Here is a 17,658-nt window from a genome sequence, read left to right on the forward strand (position 1 = left end):
GGATAATAAGAGGAACAAGCGGCACCCCCCCCCCTCTTTTTAAAAACAGACCCAAGTAAATATTTGCAAACCTAATTTATCTGCTACTGATCCCCGGCGAATACAACAATAATTATAGCTACATGTTTAGCCATTTATTACTCGAATACTCTGATTAACCAGGCTTGGGGTATGTAAGCAGAAGATAGACTATTTAGAAGGAAATTTTTCATTAAATAGACAGAATAACTCAAGAGACATTCATGCCTGTGTTGGTAAATCCATACGGAATTTCAACTTTAGTTACATAGGGGTGGATAATAAGATGGCAATCCATGGTTGTTTTTGCTTAAGAAACAGAAAAGAATATATACATATATTATATATATATATATATATATATATATATATATATATATATATATATATATATATATATATATATATATATATATATATATATATATATATATATATATATATATATATATATATATATATATATATATATATATATATATACCCCAACACCTAGTTGGTGGGGCGCTTCACCCCCCCCCCCCCCAGCCCCCCCCCCCGCGCGCGTAAGTCGTTACGCGCCATATTAGTTGTGTCCCTGTGTCCCATTTTAACTACGTAAAACATGCGAATATACAACATTCTTCGCTGTCCCATTGTCTGTGCATATAAATAGATTGTCAGGTTTACTGACTCTTGAACATGCAACATATAATTGTCCATGGGAAAAACAATCCGTATTCAGATCCATACCTCATTATTCTAATGATGTGTCCCTGTGTCCCGGTCGTCATTTATATTCCCTGTGTCCTGGTCGTCATTTGTGTCCCGGTATCCCAGTTTATAATTTCTCTTTGAGTGTCCCGGTCGTCATTTATATTCCCTGTGTCCCGGTCGTCCTTTGTGTCCCGGTCTGTAATTTCTATTCGAACAATCCCTGTGTCCCGGTCGTCATTTATATATCCCGCCTGTGCCCCCGGCGTCCCTGTTGTAGTTGTGTCCCTATGTCCCGGTCGTCATTTATATTCCCTGTGTCCCGGTCGTGATTTGTGTCCGGGTGTCCCAGTCAGTAATTTCTCTTTGAGGTTCCCGGTCTTCATTTATATTCCCTGTGTCCCGGTCGTCATTTGTGTCCCGGTGTCCCGGTATGTAATTTCATCAGTTGACAAACATGACGTCAGTCAACAAACAACTTCATGACGCATACAGCTCAATCCTTATAATGACGTCAGTCGACGAACATGACGTCAGTCGACACACAAACATGACGTCACTCGACACACACACACAGACAACTTATTTTTATATATATACTAGCTGTTGGGGTGGCGCTTCAAGCCACCCCAACACCAAGTTGGTGGGGGCGCTTCGCGCCCCCCCCCCCAAGCCCCCCCGCGTGCGTAAGTCGTTACGCGCCATATTAGTTACGCGCCATTGTAGTTGTGTCCCTATGTCCCACCTGTGAATATAGATAGGTATATATATATATATATATATATATATATATATATATATATATATATATATATATATATATATATATATATATATATATATATATATATATAATATATATATATGTTTTAACTACGTAAAACTTGCGAATATACAACATTCTTTGCTGTCCAATTGTCTGTGCATATAAATAGATTGTCAGGTTTACCGACTCTTGAACATGCAACATATAATGGTCCATGGGAAAACAATCCGTATTCAGATCTATACCTCATGATTATAATGATTGCTCTTGAGCTTTGTTGATGGTGATTGCTAATCGACGATTCCCTGTGTCGCCGTCGTCATTTATATATCCCCCTGTGCCCCCCGGCGTCCCCGTTGTATTTGTGTCCCTGTGTCCAGGTCGTCATTTATATTCCCTGTGTCCCGGTCGTCATTTGTGTCCCGGTGTCCCAGTCTGTGATTTCTCTTTGAGGGTCCCGGGCGTCATTTATATTCCTTGTGTCCCGGTCGTCATTTGTGTCCCGGTGTCCCGGTCTGTATATACATTCGTTTTTGAATTGGTCTTTTTTTTAGGTTTTAGTTTTTTACCTTTTTTTTTAGTTTTTTTAGTTATACCTCAAGATTCTAATGATTGCCTTTGAGCTTTGTTGATGGTGATTGCTGATCGAACATTCCCTGTGTCCCCGTCGTCATTTATATATCCCCCTGTGCCCCCCGGCGTCCCCGTTGTAGTTGTGTCCCTGTGTCCCGGTCGTCATTTATATTCCCTGTGTCCCGGTCGTCATTTGTGTCCCGGTGCTTTGTTGATGATGATTGCTAATCGAACATTCCTTGTGTCCCGGTCGCTTTCTCTTTGAGTGTCCCGCGTCATTTATATTCCCTATGTGCCGGTGTCCCGGTCGTCATTTGTGTCCCGATGTCCCGGTCTGTAATTTCGTCAGTCGAAAACATGACGTCAGCCGACACAGAAACATGACGTCACCTGATCCACAGACAGACAGACAGACAACTTATTTATATATATATATATATATATATATATATATATATATATATATATATATATATATATATATATTACTGGATTTCTAGTTCTATAATATTCCCGAGAATTATTTTCGTTGGATTTAATCCCACTTCCTAATAGGGCCAGATACTGCTCTAGCCTAAAGTGACAGGTTTGCTGATAAAATCAGCAATCTTTTATATATTGCCTAACGTTATATAGATTCTTTTTTTTTAATCAAAGATTACTATTTTTATATTGCTTACGGTTACAGCTGGTCCTGTTAGGGGCGAGGGGAGGAAGATGTAATTAAAATGGTATTTGATGTGCACTTTTTTCTATTATGTAGGATATATTAACCCAGTCTAGTTGGTCCCCTCTTCTGAACTTAACGTTATAAAAAAAAAATATCACCTTTCATTACTTCCAGAAAACTTATTTTGAACTGACTTTCTTGGTTGCTTTCAGATTGACTCTATCAAGCGCCGCACCCCCAGCATTATACATAGGTTCGCTGATTTTGTAAGTTTTCATTACTTTTTAGGTTATCTCGCTGCTTTCAACTTGAAATGAGGACAATTGAATAAATATCAGGCAATTTTTATGTAGCTTAGGGCTCCTAAGGGGCGCCCTAACTTGGTCCCATTAGGCAAGAACTAAGTTCTGGTTTTAATTGTTAATATATGATAGGCTTTTTTTGTCTGATGTCAGTCCTAAACTATATAATAAAATAAAAAAATTACTTGATTTTATTTAGAAAATTTCTTTTTGATTGGTTTCCGGAGTTGCTAACTTAACTGTATCCCAGCTTTTCAAGTTAAATAAAACTTTACTGATGGTAAGAGTTGTCATTTTTTAGCAAGTAAATAAATAACCTTTTTAAAAAAAAAGCTCGGGGGTATATCCGCCTCCATTAAATGGTAGGGAGATGAGAAGAGATGGGATGTTTATGGGGTTCGGATGCAGCTCAAACTTAGGGAACAAAAATTGATCAGAATATAATTTTCTGAACGTAATGAAGGTACAATTTTCTTTGTTTTAATGTTTAGCTCAGAAGAGGGAACTGACTAGATAGGACTAATCGATCAAATTGGATCAGATTAGGAAATCAGATAAAAAAAAACCATCTGAGACCTATATTCCACGTTCTCTCCAAATACAATAATCCTAACAATTGTAATTCTATACCAGCCCCTCTCCCACCTGATAGGACAGGACAAACGTTAAGCTATACACAAAAGATTATTGTTGTTTTTTTTTTGTTTTTTTATTTGCTTTATCCTGAGTTTTAAACCAATTGTTAATAAGAAATAAACTCAAAAACAAAACAATCCCTTTAAATCAGCAAACTTTTATTTGCTTATTTTATTAGTAATTATTTAATAAGTAGTAATTGAACAATATAAACTACCACTGAATACCATGTAACCACCGTTGCATAAACTAAAGAACTGGCAGAAAAAAGTAGAAATAGTGCGTTAATCCCCAAGTGCGTTTGCTAAGTCTGTGGTATTGGTTGTTCCGGCATGGGTATTTTTTAATGATCGTGAAAAACCTGAAAAACTTTCAACACCTGACTCTAGTGCTTCTCGGCTTTGAGTTGGACTATTCTTAGATCGATGAATCCTACCAAAGAAATTTAAAATTATTCAACGTCTTTTAACCCTAGACAGGCCACTATAGGAGCAAAGACAAGGAGAAATCTCCAGGACCTCCCATGCAATCTCTAGGTCAGACTATTGAAAAAAAGAAGTTTTTGCACTGTCAATTTTTCAATTTGCAATTTTAATTGCAATTGTCAATTTTAAACCCCATTGTAAAAACATGACATTCTCCTTTCAAGTATATACAAACAGGGCATTTTTATTTGCTGTGGAAGGCTTTAAAACAATTGGTTTTGTCAGTATGGCACAGTGGAAGTTCACATTTCTCAGACTCAAAAGTGGCACATCCTGATTTGCATTGTTTGCAGCGGCCCTGCTTCTCAGTTTTTTTGGCCAGTGATCAAATTTATCGGCATGAGCAGAAGTTGCCGGTTGGACTCGATTGCGACTTCGAATGGGGCTGGGACTTTCTTCAACATCTGCGGATGGTCTACCGCGTTTACGTTGGGACATCACACGTAGCAAGGCATACAACCCTGCTGCAACTTCAGACCTGAAGGCTCTCAAGATGATCGGTTCGTTTGTCCTTGAAGTAAGTGTTTTGACGTCTGAGCTAGAAGAAACGAACAATTGCAGACTGATGTATCAATAAGCCACCAGAAGATTCTCATATACCATTTTCGTCTCCAAAGATGAGTTCGGCACGTCTCTACCAACATCTGTAATAAATCTTTGCCACCCATATGACGGTTGTACTCATAAACAATGGCTGGCCTTGAAAATTCCGTCCTAGCCAATAAGAGCCACCGATCACTCCTTTCCCAAAACCAGCCCCTCCCAATAGCCAAACTTGGATACAAAATTAACATCTACCCCCTGAAGTACGGACTATCGTTACGCCAACTCGTCTGTGCCTTTCTCCACATTAATTTTTAATGCTGAGTTGTAGTGTGTGATTTTTGTTTAAAAGAATGATTTTGTAAAAAAAAAACTGAATTTAGCTATGCTACGACAGTTTTTAAATATACCGATCTCTCTCTCTCTAAATCTTGTATAGCTAGTCAAATCCTTGTTCTACAAGCTTTGTCGTTGCCGTTGAAATGAAGAAAATAGTTAATCTTGCCAAACCTTTGTCGGCCCATCTAGTCGGCAATTGCAGGGTATCTAGTAGCTACTTACCAATACATTCAATAATAGGGAACTTTTATCACCCCCAATAATAGAATAATGCTCACAAAAACTTTTAGCTGTTCGACATTGAAGCAGAGGCTGCATCCCATAGTTTGAAGTGCAAAGACATTACTTTAATCAACTATCAGCTCAATAAGTTCATTGTCAAAGAATTTTGGGAAGCATTTGAGTGGAGTCTCCAAGATGCCTGAACCTTGGCGAGGTTTTCCTTTCCAAGATAGGTCAACTTTTTCTATATCTACTTTCCTCCAGCCGAATTTTTCTTGGACTTTCGATTTCTTCTTGGATTTTTCAGAACTTGCTGCTACCGATTGCTGTTGCTGACAAGAGGGTGGAGTTTCCCCCGAATCATCGTAGCTGGGTTCACGGCTAGCCTCCACGTCATCCTTTTCCAAAAAGAAGTGGCGATTGTCCAGAAGAGGCAACAAGTATGCACCAGGATCATTGATAGGATCTTCTGGAAAAAGGAAGTCTGGATCATCATCATCCAACAAGTCCGACAACATCTCTTCTGGAATGTCAAAAATATACTTGTCTGCCTTTTCTGCGTCAATTTGGCATTTTTGAGCTCATTTTCTTAGTCTGCCGGAAGATTTCTCCCTCTATAAAGAAAAAAAGAAATCTGACACACCCTGCCTACCCAAGGTTTCTTCACCTCTGAGGGGTGGTGTGGGCTATTATGCAGGAGGGACCCTCCTATATAGTAGCTGATATAAAATTACACTTTTTTTTAATCCTTTTTGTTTGTCTTATTTAGTCGTTCGTTTCACAATTTTGAGCCACGATTGTCCGATATTTTGTTTTTACACCACAATGAAATGTATCTTGCTACTGATCTGAATTCTTTAACAAATCATCAATTTCATCTACAGTAATTCAAAATAGTATATATTTTATACACATAGGATATGCCAGGAGTCTCCAACCTATCGTTTTGTTTCCAGTTTCTAGCTTAGAAAATGCCTAACTTTTCATTCTTTTATTTCTTATCCCTTGGTTCGGTGACTCACTCCTTAGACTACGTCTCACACAGCAGCTCCCCAAAGGCATCCATCGAATGCCATCTTTCTGCACCATCAAAAGATGCTGCTAAAAACAATGTTTTTTGCAGCAAGATGGCAGTCTAAGCTCGAAAAGTACGGTGTTGTTTTTCTACAACAATTGCGTCTATAGGGTTATAAAACGTAATTCAGAACTGGTATTAAGTTTTTCGTTTTTTTTTAAACATGGCATTTGGCTAAGGTACATAATTTATTCAGATAATTTTTATCCCGAGTATAAAATGGAAACTCTAGCTTTTTAAAATACTCACCGTCTAAAAGTCAATATTTCCAGTGAGCTGATCATGACTATCGTTAGTGGGGGACAAAGAATATCAATGAAACAGAGAACACCTTCATTCGTGTCCTAAATTTTCACTGACAGAGAAAAGGAAAACGTTCTTAGAGCTTAGGTTGGACAAGTAAGCTTACTCAAAATAAGGATATATCCACTATTATGACCTGCCATGTGTTATTTTTAGTGGTTCTAAAGAAGTATCAATTCCACAGTATCTTTTAAAAAAAGAGAATAATTCCAAAACGATACAGTTGTGTTTCAATTTTTAATTAAGTATACTCTTTATAACTATACTGAACTGATAAAGAAGATACATTTTCGATTATCCATTTAGTTGTGCAAAACCTTTAATTAACGTCGATTATAACCAAAATAAAATTAAATACTTGGGAACAACTCATTGGGCTACATAATTGGGCTACTAATTGAACTACTGAGTATTCCTGAACTAATAAAGAAGGCATAGTTTCGATGATCAATGAGTTGGGTTAAACATTTAGTTAACGGTGATTATGATCAAAATAAAATAAACAATTGGTAATTAATGATAGCCAAACCTTAGGCTTCAATAAGTACCAAGAAATCCTCAATTGACATTGGACTATTCTACTATTATAAACACATGCAGTCCATGGTTACCTGAGGAAAACACAGCTTCATGTCAAAACCATGTTGGTTCCTTTTCTCTACTTACTTAAAGTGTTTTTACCCTCTGGAAAATAAGACCTTATGAAAGGCGAGCGGAAACCATACTGTCAGCTCATAAATCTCGCTTTCTTCTAAGCAGAACAGCAATAATTTAAAGATCTCAAAAGCCATAAAGAATTCTAAAAAAGGAGATATTATCACGAGATTTTGTTTTAAGACGAAAAAGTTACAGATTTCGGCAATGCGTGTGTTTGGTATTCCATATTGTAGTAAGGAACTCAGTCATGCCAATAGCAAGGAGACAGTAGAAGGCATACGCAATACCTTAATAATGGTAAAGATAAGCTCAAGTACTTTCTTTTGGTGTGTTGGGACCTGCGCGACTTACGTAGGTAAGCCTCTAAATCATAAAAAGCCTCTAAATCATTAAAGTCACCCAGGATTTTAATGACAGCTTTGGGAGTCCGGATTTTAGGTAGTCAAATGAAAACTCCAGGTAAATTACAATTCCTCTTGGCACAACACCCTTGGCAGGTATTAGACTATGTCAAAGATAATTGACGATACTTCTTTTGGTAGGTATTGTAGATTTGGCCAAAGCCACAGAATTTTGAACTTTGGTCTCCTAGGTAATGGTATATGTTGGACTCAATAGGGTACCTCAAACTTACACAGAAAATCTGCACCGCCACCATAGCTCCCAACGGCTCTGTTCTTATTTGACCTTGGGAGCAGATAAACATCATACCAGGAAATAACCGTGCACGATTCTGATAAGGACCACATTGTGCACGACCCAGCCACGTCGATGTGATTTGTATGAGTGTGATTTCCAGCTCCTCGACTTTATTCCAGAAAGAGCGGACGACTACAAAACACATGGAAATTGCATAAAAAAAATTGAATTTTAGCACGTTTAGCTATTAATATATATATATATATATATATATATATATGTATATATATATATATATATATATATATATATATATATATATATATATATATATATATATATATATATATATATATATATATATATATATATATATATATATATATATATATATATCTCTGATATTAGTTGGGAGAGAGGAAGAAGCAACAAAAACATATCTTGAAGGGGGAAGATAATACAGTCGAAAAAATACATTTTTAGCCCTAACATTTATTTTCAACTTACTTGTCTGAGGATTATTGTCTATCATCACGATTATTACTTTTTAATACGGTAATTCTAATTTTCCAAATGTTTCATTTATCTATATATTTTTTGTTTCTTTGAAGAATGCCCATGTTTTGTAAGAAGCAAAACAGTTGTGCACACTCCTCCCTCATCACGATTTATTCGAAGCCTCTTCCTTTACATTCTTTCAAAGAGAGAGAGAGAGACACTTTTATTATACATATCATCAATATACAAAAAAAAAAAAACCCACATCAGCCACTTTAGAAAGTCAGAGACTTCTTAGTAGTGGCTGATAAACATTAATGAGAACCAATACCAACAACATTAACAAAAAAAAGAAAAAAAAAGAAAAGAAAAAAGAAACAAAATGAAACAAAAAAAGTGGGAAAAAGAAACCAACAGGAAAACAAAGAATAAGAAGAGAAAAACAAAAAAAAAACAAAACAACAACACTTAAAAAAACAAATCAATAAGCCATCCCATTTAAATTATTTATTTATTTTCTACTCAGAAGGTGATTCTTCAGTCTACTCTTAAACTGGCTAACATTTTCAGATAACCTTATACTCATTGGTAAAGAATTCCACACTACTGGTCCTGCAAACTTGGGACCAAAACTTCCCCTCTGAGAGCTGCGACACTCATATACCAAATCATCCATATTTCTAGTCTCATAACTGTGGTATGAAGAATTCCTTATAAACATTTGACGAAATGATCAAAGAGTGATCATTTCCCAAGTCAGGGACAACAAGATTTTCATTTGTTACGACTTGACATGGTTTAGGGTCTCCGTTCTGCCATCAGCTCCTTCCTCCATCCTTATCCCCGATGGGAAATCCTGCTTATGTGATCAAATAGTGGCGTCAGGGTTGACCTCTTACGAGTTTGTCTAACCAGAACCGTGACTTCAAACAGCACTGCAGGGTGACCTCGAAGAAATTATAGTCTAGTAAATTGTATAACCTACGTAAGTTTTGCAATAATTTTTCATTAACACAACAGGAGATAAGAAGCATCGAAAAAAGCCATACAATATCATTCAATATAGAGTACACACCCGAAATTGTCACTCACGCCTTACTTTTTGATAAACTTTTTTCACTGTCTGGATTTACTGTATTGACAATAGAATATGACTAATGGATTTGCTGGAAGAAAGCATCTTGTGAAGAAATGGATGTAATCAGAAGTTTCTGGAACAAGAAAAATGCCTAATAAGAAACGTGGAAATTGGTTGAACAATAAAAACTATTCAATAGCAATCTTAGCATATTTAAATCATCATAACTAACCTGGAAGACGAATGCGGTGGTGGAGGGGGTTTTCCAGCCAAAAAGCTCAGCAGCTCATCTCGCTTGATATTGCGTCTCTTCCTTTTTGCCCATTGGGCTTTTTCCTTGTTTCGACGCTGGTATCCCACCTGGATCCCTTTATCCATTGATATTCGAACTGAATCATTTGACACTGAAATAATTGAGCTGCAGATTATTCAAACATGAATATTGATAAATACTTTATATATGTATAATACACATAACTATCACGTAATTATTGCACATTTAAGTATATCTATGTTACAATAATAAAAAGGAATCCAGATGCTACCAAGAACTAAACAATAATAGTTGTGCGTGGGGATTTAATGATAGCAACAATTTACTTATAAATTCACTACACATGCGCTTCTGAAAAGCAGATTAAAAGAGAAACCACACAAAACAGCAACATTACATAAAGAAACCAACACTATAAGCAAATTATAAAAAAAATAAATAAATAATAAGATAAAAAAGTATTTTAATCAGCTGGAACTACAATTATAGTTGTCCAGAAACTCTTGCTAACACTTTATCATGCAGGTTATAAACTTATTTCAATATTTGATACCTTGGAGACGATTCTTTTATTTCCAGTCAATGAATTCTGTTTTCTTTTGAAGGGGGAGGGGGTACATGAGCCACAATGAATCTCCTTTCAGCTCGTTGGTATTATCTATAGAACATCTATTGTAGTTGGTACGAACTATTCGATGTTAAGTATACCATCTTCTTGTTTAGGATTTAAGACGGTTGATTAAATTTAAGAGAAGGGGGAGTGACGATTAGCAACAGCCCAAAAGTTTGCTTGGTTTTTTGTATCCTGGATGTTTTAAAGTGCCTGAATCCCTAATCAGATGGGTATTCGAACAAAACATACAGAAAGTTCTCTTTAGATTGGATTCAATCACGGTAGACAGCAAAGCGACGTAAACTAAATAAACAGGACACAATATAGAAGAAGATATCGAGCTTAACACTGGCAATAAATCATGATTTAATCCATTGACTGACAGAAAATAGCACGTGGCAATGATGGACCTTTTATCTTTACCTTATGCATGGCTAACAAATAATGAGGGTTGCTCTGTGGAAGACGCAGATGTCTGCTGCATCATTTTGTAATAAATCTGCAGGTTTATTTCTTTTGATCCGATTGCCATTGTTTATTAACTTGCAAACTAGAGTACTGATTGCCTTTGCACCTGCGTCATGGGCAGAAAAAGTCACTCTACTCAGGTATATAAGGTGATATCTCTAAAGTCATCTCAATTGCTGACAGCTGCACATAAGGGCATACATGTGATAAGTTTAAAGAGAAAACACAAGAGGTTACACCTTGGCCCTGTTCTTTGTTTGACCTAAAATGATAGACTCGAGGATGGTCAAGAGAACGATTACGTTTCTTTACAATTAAAATTTGTTGCATTTCCTTGTTTGAGTTTTATGATTTTTCTTACGGCTGAAGATGGAGGTCGTTACAAAGCAAGCTACTGTCCCAAGGCAGTGAGCCAACAGAAGGATAAAGGTTACGGCAACTTTGTTTCAAGTTAGGAAATTGCACAAGAAATCTAAACGAGAGCAGTTGATAAATGTAGATCGATTATCATAGTAGATAAGGCTGTAGATCATAGTAGATAAGATCATAGTAGATAGTAGATGAGGCGTCAAAAACTAAAGCACTAAAACAAAACAAAAAACGAATAGATCAGGAAATAACAGCAAACCATGACAGCTATTCTGAAAAACTGTTTTGAAGCTCTTTTGGTCAACAACCTTGAAATACACCCTTGCCAGGTTTTAACAAAGGGAGGTTTGTGGCCCTGTAAAAGATGCCACGACTAAACGTAAGTACTTCAGACAAAAAAAGAGATGATGGAATATTATGCGAATTCAAAAACAAACATTAACACTTTTCAATATTCAAAATTAAGCCATTTTTACAAAACAAATCATGTAGAGTTTCAATCATTTTAGACAAAAAGAACTTTGAACAAAATGATTACCAATATATCATCAGCAGTCAATTATATAAAATCTGGCAAACCAAAAATGTGTCGAACAAATCAGAACTACAGTAGTAGCAGTACACATTTTATAATATACAGGGAAATGCTCCGCCTTTGTGTAAACCACCGAAACAGGGATGTATTTAACAGGACTGACTTTCAGCTCCATATTTTTTTTTTATAATTTAGAATAGAAATAAAAGAAAAAATCACTTCAACTGAATTAAAAACTAAAAAGACTTCTTGTGACACCATGTCGCCCTAGTCTCAGGGCGTTAATCTGATTTTAATGTTACCCAGGAAAAGTGACGAGCCTGAATTTAATGTTTCCAGTAATGTTTCCAGTTTCCTTTAATTGCAATGTTTCCAGCTTCCAAATACAAAAATATGGAATTTCTCATTTTTTGTCTGATGAAAGATCACGGATACGTGTTTATTTGTTTGTTTGCTTATTTTCCCTAGATGTAATTACATCAAACCAGTGATGCCAGAAGACTGGGAGAAGGTTCATATGATCAGAAATCAAAAGTTCTAGAGCCCTTTTTAAATGACCAAAGAGATTGGACAACGACTAGCCCCCCTCCCAGGGCAACTAGCCCCTGGGGAAACCGAGGTGAATTACGAAAATTGTCCACTATTCACATATAGTACTTATTACTGGGAAATATAAAGGCGTTTTTTTTTAAGGAGAGATAAATAACGACGAAGACCACACTGCCTTTCCATCACAAACACCAAAAACATCCTGTTGTAAGTTGTTTCCTCTTATATATTTTTGTATTGCTGAGGACAACCCTTGAATATAGGGCCGAAATATTCATTCCAATTTGTTTCCCACTGTCTTGAGAAATTTCCTATTGTTCTTCTTGTTTTTGGTGTTTTTGAAGGGAGAAGAGGGAGAATTTTTTTGTATTGGGGATTTTTCTATGGTGAAAATTTTCCATGGGGAGAGAAGTTTCCGGAGATAAATTTTCCAGGGAGATTTTACACTGGAAGAATTTACCAGAATTACCATACATCTTTTTTTCTAGATTTGTCTTTGCTACTCAATATTACATGTGGGGATGTCCAGAGAAATTTTCAATGAGGATTAAAATCGTCCGGAGTATTGTTCCGCAGGGAGGAATTTTTCGCGAGAGGAAATGTCCAGAGAAATTTCACGGGAAAATTTTTCATAGTTGAATTCCGCGGGAGAAACTATGGAAAATTTTCCGCGGGATCGGTTTTCCTGGAGGGTGAGGGGTTTCTGGGTAAGAACCTAGACGGAAGGGGAATTCTGGCATGATTTTAAAAACAGTTAGGTTTTTTTCAAATGACAGTATGCAAAGAGGAATTTTTCAGGCGGAACTGTTCGCCAAAAATTTTCCGGGGAAATTTTCAGCGATGATGGAACTATCCAAGAGGAACTTTCAGGAAGGGGAGTATTTACGCGGGGAAAACTTTATTAGGAGGGAAGGAATTGTCCATGGAGGGGAACCGGATTTCACACCATTATTTGAAAAACGATCAGAATTTAAAAAAAATACAAGGTTTTTTCAACTGAAAATAAGGACCAACATAAACACTTAAAGTGAACAGAAATCATTCTGTATTTGAGTGCGGTTGTCCCCTCCTCAATACTTTGCTTTTAATGCTAGAATTTTTTGAACTTATAAAAAAAACTTCTTGTTCTATGGAGGTGGGAGGTGTTTCAGTAGTCATTCTTAAAGAATGGGGTCAAAAAGCCGAATTTTAGCGTAAAGAGCAAGTTATTGAGGAGAGGGAAATCCCCCTCATATACGGAAAAATTTCTGATCGTTTTACATTTTAATATTGCTCTTTACTTTCAGCTGAAAAATCATATTTTTTTATTGACTTTCATCAAGTTCAATGGGATGACAAATAGAAAACCATCTGCTTTTTTTTTTTTTTTTTTTACATGATTTTCCAAATGTCTTCTTTCTACAGTTAGGGGTTCATATGTTTATCACACTAATGAAAATTATATTAAGTACAGCACATAAACATGGTCAATGAATCTAACTATTCCAGCTAACATTACAGCCACCTCTCATACTGCGGTGTGCTGTATAGTCAGCTAACTAGAATTGCATAATCAATCCTTAGTTATATAAATAAAAAGGAAAAAGAACTTCAACCAAGAACACTTGACATACATTTGTAATATTCTTTATGGTACAGTAAACATCAAGCTTGTCACACATGCGTCAATTTGACGGAATTTCTAAGGTAAAAGTTTTGCTGATTGAGCCTGATATGTAACTACCGAATCACAACACTATCTGATCAGAAGCTCGACATTAGCTGAATCTCATTATAATGAGTCATTAAAAATTATCAAAAAGAAAGATTAGAATTAAAAATTACAAACCAAAGAATTAAAAATGATTAAAACGAATAAGTAAAAAAATAAGGAAATTACCTTTATACAATGCTGTCACTGTTTCTGCAGCATTCTGAAAAGGCATCCATAACACAGCTCCTTGGCAGCGATCTGAAACATTTGATAAATTATTTTGCTAGGTATACACAACAGAAAACAACACGTATCTTCTAAAAAAAAGTCAAAAAAACATACACGTCTAGTTCTTCACAGTTGGGTAAAGTGGATGAAATCTAGAAAAAAATTTAGTGTTGGGCTGCTAATTTTAGATTCTATTGAAATGAAATATCTATGGACCAGTAAAAGGAAGAACCCACCTCTTGAGTGCATGTATATAAATTTCATCTAGCTAGATTAAGTACTGAAGTGTCAAATACTTATACAAATTACAAAATTGATCATTATTAGTGAGAAATTGAAGGATTCTGTAATAGCAAAGGCTATATTTACAAAACTGACCAAGAAGGAAGGATACATAACAGCCATAATAATGGCTATACAAGCATAGTAGAAATAGATTTTTATTTTCGTTTTTGCCTTAGCTAGATTCCAAGTTATATTATTATGACAGCTCCTACGGTTTAACATGCAATTTATCATTCTTGGCTTCAGACCTATAACCTCTCTTTTATACTGTGCAAAAACAAAGCAGATCAATGCAGCATCAGTATATATTAGGATATGGAAGTTGATCTTTTGAGTATGATCTCTATAAAACCTTATTGTTTTATTCAGTAATTTTTCTATTCCTTCTTTGGATCTGCCTTACCTAAGGATAAGAGTTAAGAGAAAAGCTTGTTTAAACATTACATTAAATCTTCATCAACAACAAAAATGAAAAAGCAGATACAATACTGCTTGACTAATGTGCATTATTTGCTTACCCATTACTGAATGAGTACATCGGCCTTGCTTGTTTCCTAGAAGAAACATTAAATTCCCCAAGCACTGACATAAGAGTAGACATTGGAATAGGCACGTAGATATATGATTCAATAAAGTAACTAACATGTTGGCAAAAACTCCGTAACTAACAAAAACTCCGGGGTCGACACAAATCCCCAGAGTCCTGGCGCAAAAGTTTTAAGTTATGCCCCAGGGGCATATAAGGTTATATGTAAGGGGCGGTCATAGAAACTTCAAAGGTGGCTCATTTGACAGGAACTTCAACGTTCTAATTACTTTTCTATGAGTCAAAAGGGATTGGGGGGCATCAGCCCCCCTCCCTCCCCGCAAACACACACTTTTTATTTAAAGAGCAAAAAACTGGTAATTGTAAAATTATTTGTGTCATATATTCAAACCGGATATGATTCAATTTTCTTGCGACACGTGGGGTTGAACCTGGCAACCTTCGATGACAAGATGCAGCTTTATCCACTACGTCATCGCAAGGTACTAAATGATGCATTTTTCTTCCTCTTTGGTAATTTAATAATTACTTCTGGAGGAGATTAAATTTAGAGCCGCGAATCGGGCCCCAAAAGGTAAAACAGTTCTTGGAAAATAAAAATTAACGTAGAAGCCAAGAAAGGTCCGTAACCTTCCATTCTTGTGCGACACGTGAGGTTGAACCTAGCAACCTTTGATGACAAGCTGCAGCTTTATCCACTACGCCATCGCAAATCATTAATTACTTTAATTCTTCTGTAACTTCATTAATTTACTTTAATCAGTAAGAATTTAATGGCTAATTTACGTAATTTAACTAGGATAAACGTGAATATATTAAATGATGCCTTTTTCATCCTCTTTGGTAATTTAATAATTGCTTCTGGAGGAAATTAAATTTAGAGCCGCGAATCGGGCCCAAAAGGTAAAACAGTTCTTGAAAAATAAAAATGAACGTAGAAGCTGAGAAAGGTCCATAGCCTTCCATGCTTGTGGAGGCTTCTGGAAATACTTTTATTACGTTTGTATGTTCCTTAGAAGTAGAAAAGTTGTTATATTCAAACTGGATACGATTCAATTTCCTTGCGACACGTAGGGTTTAACCAGGCAACCTTTGATCATAAGGTGCAGCTTTATATATGTCATCTCAAGGTATCATTTACTTTAATTCTTTTGTAACTTCATTAATTTACTTTAATCAGTAAGAATTTAATGTCTAATGTACTTAATTTAACTAGGATAAACGTGAATATATAAAATGATGCCTTTTTCTTCCTCATTGGTAATTTAATAATTGCTTCTGGATGAAATCAAATTTAGAGTCGCGAATCGGATACCAAAAGGTAAAACAGTTCTCGAAAAATATAAATGAAGGTAGAAGCCAAAAAAATTCATCATGATTGTGGAATGTTTCGACCATCCTTGCGACACGTGGCATTGAACCTGGCAACCTTTGTTTACAAGGTGTAGCTTTACCCATTTCGTTATCGCAAGGTATCATTTACTTCAATTCTTTTGTAATTTCATTAATTTACTTTAATCAGTGAGAATTTAATGTCTAATGTACAAAATTTAACTAGGATAAACGCGAATATACAAATTGATGCCTTTTTCTTTCTATTTGGTAATTTAATAATTGCTTCTGGAGGAAGTTAAATTTTGAGCCGTGAATCGGGCCCCAAAAGGTAAAATAGTTCTTAGTAACCCAAAATGAAAAATAGTTTTCGGTAAAAAAGCGTTTAGTGAGGAAAATAGCCATTTATAGCCAATTTAGAATTTGTAATTGGGGGGGGGACCTAAAATCTTGGAAAACGCTTAAAGCGGAGAGATCAGGATGAAACTTGGTGAGAAGTATAAGACAAGTCCAAGATTCGCGACTGACATAACTTGACCGGATCTGCTCTCTTTGGGGGAGTTGGGGGGAGTAATCCGGAAAAATTAGAAAAAATTAGGTATTTGTAACTTACGAAAGGGTGATCAGATCTTAATGAAATTTGATATTTAGAAGGATCTTGTGCTTTAGAGCTCTCATTTTAATCCCAACTAGATCCGGTGACATTGGGAGATTTGTAGAGGCAAACCGGAAATACTGGAAAACGTGAAAATTGAGGTATCTTTATCTTACGACTGGGTGATCAGATCTTAATGAAACTTGGTATATAGAAAGATCTTATGTCTCAGATGCTTCATTATCAATTGTAATTGGATCTGGGGACATAGAAGGTTGGAGGGGGGAAACAGAAATCTTGGAAACCGAAAATCTCGGAAAACGCTTAGAGTGAAGATATCGGGATGGAACTTGATGGAAAGAATAAGCACAAGCCCAAGATATGTGATTGACATAACTGGAACGGATCCACTCTCTTTGTGACAGTTAAGGGGAGGGGGTCCTGTGCTTTTGCGAGTTCGGTACTTCTGGACGTGCTAAGACGATGAAAATTGGTAGGTGTGTCAGAGACCTACAAAAAGTGACTTGATAACAGTCTTTTCCCCGATTCAACCATCTGGGGGGCTGGAAGGAGAGAAAAAATTGAAAAAAATTAGAGGTATTTTTAACTTAGCCTACGAATGGGTGATCGGATCTTAATGAAGTTTGATATTTAGAAGGACCTCGTGTCTCTA

General features: G+C 36.1%; 1 protein-coding gene across 4 annotated transcripts in view; it reads right to left on the reverse strand.

Moving 5' to 3' along the window:
* Positions 1-17,396, reverse strand: part of LOC136040068 (HUWE1-associated protein modifying stress responses-like) — a 133,952-nt gene extending 116,556 nt beyond the window's left edge. Inside the window, exons 1-3 of one of the 4 annotated variants that reach the window (XR_010620613.1) lie at positions 14,185-17,396; positions 9,730-9,901; positions 7,917-8,113 (exon numbers count right to left, since the gene is read on the reverse strand). Coding sequence is in view for 3 of the 4 variants with exons in the window: in XM_065724137.1 (XP_065580209.1) it covers positions 4,038-4,090; positions 9,730-9,901; positions 14,185-14,230 (271 nt within the window). In the remaining variant the exon portion in view is untranslated. Of the gene's footprint in view, positions 1-4,037; positions 4,091-7,916; positions 8,114-9,729; positions 9,902-14,184 lie in introns of all 4 variants that reach the window. The other 3 variants (XM_065724137.1, XM_065724136.1, XM_065724139.1) reach the window with 3 other exon arrangements.
* Positions 17,397-17,658: the final 262 nt, after the last annotated feature.

The sequence above is a fragment of the Artemia franciscana genome, chromosome 20 (genome assembly GCF_032884065.1).
Source record: "Artemia franciscana chromosome 20, ASM3288406v1, whole genome shotgun sequence".
NCBI lineage: Eukaryota > Metazoa > Arthropoda > Branchiopoda > Anostraca > Artemiidae > Artemia > Artemia franciscana.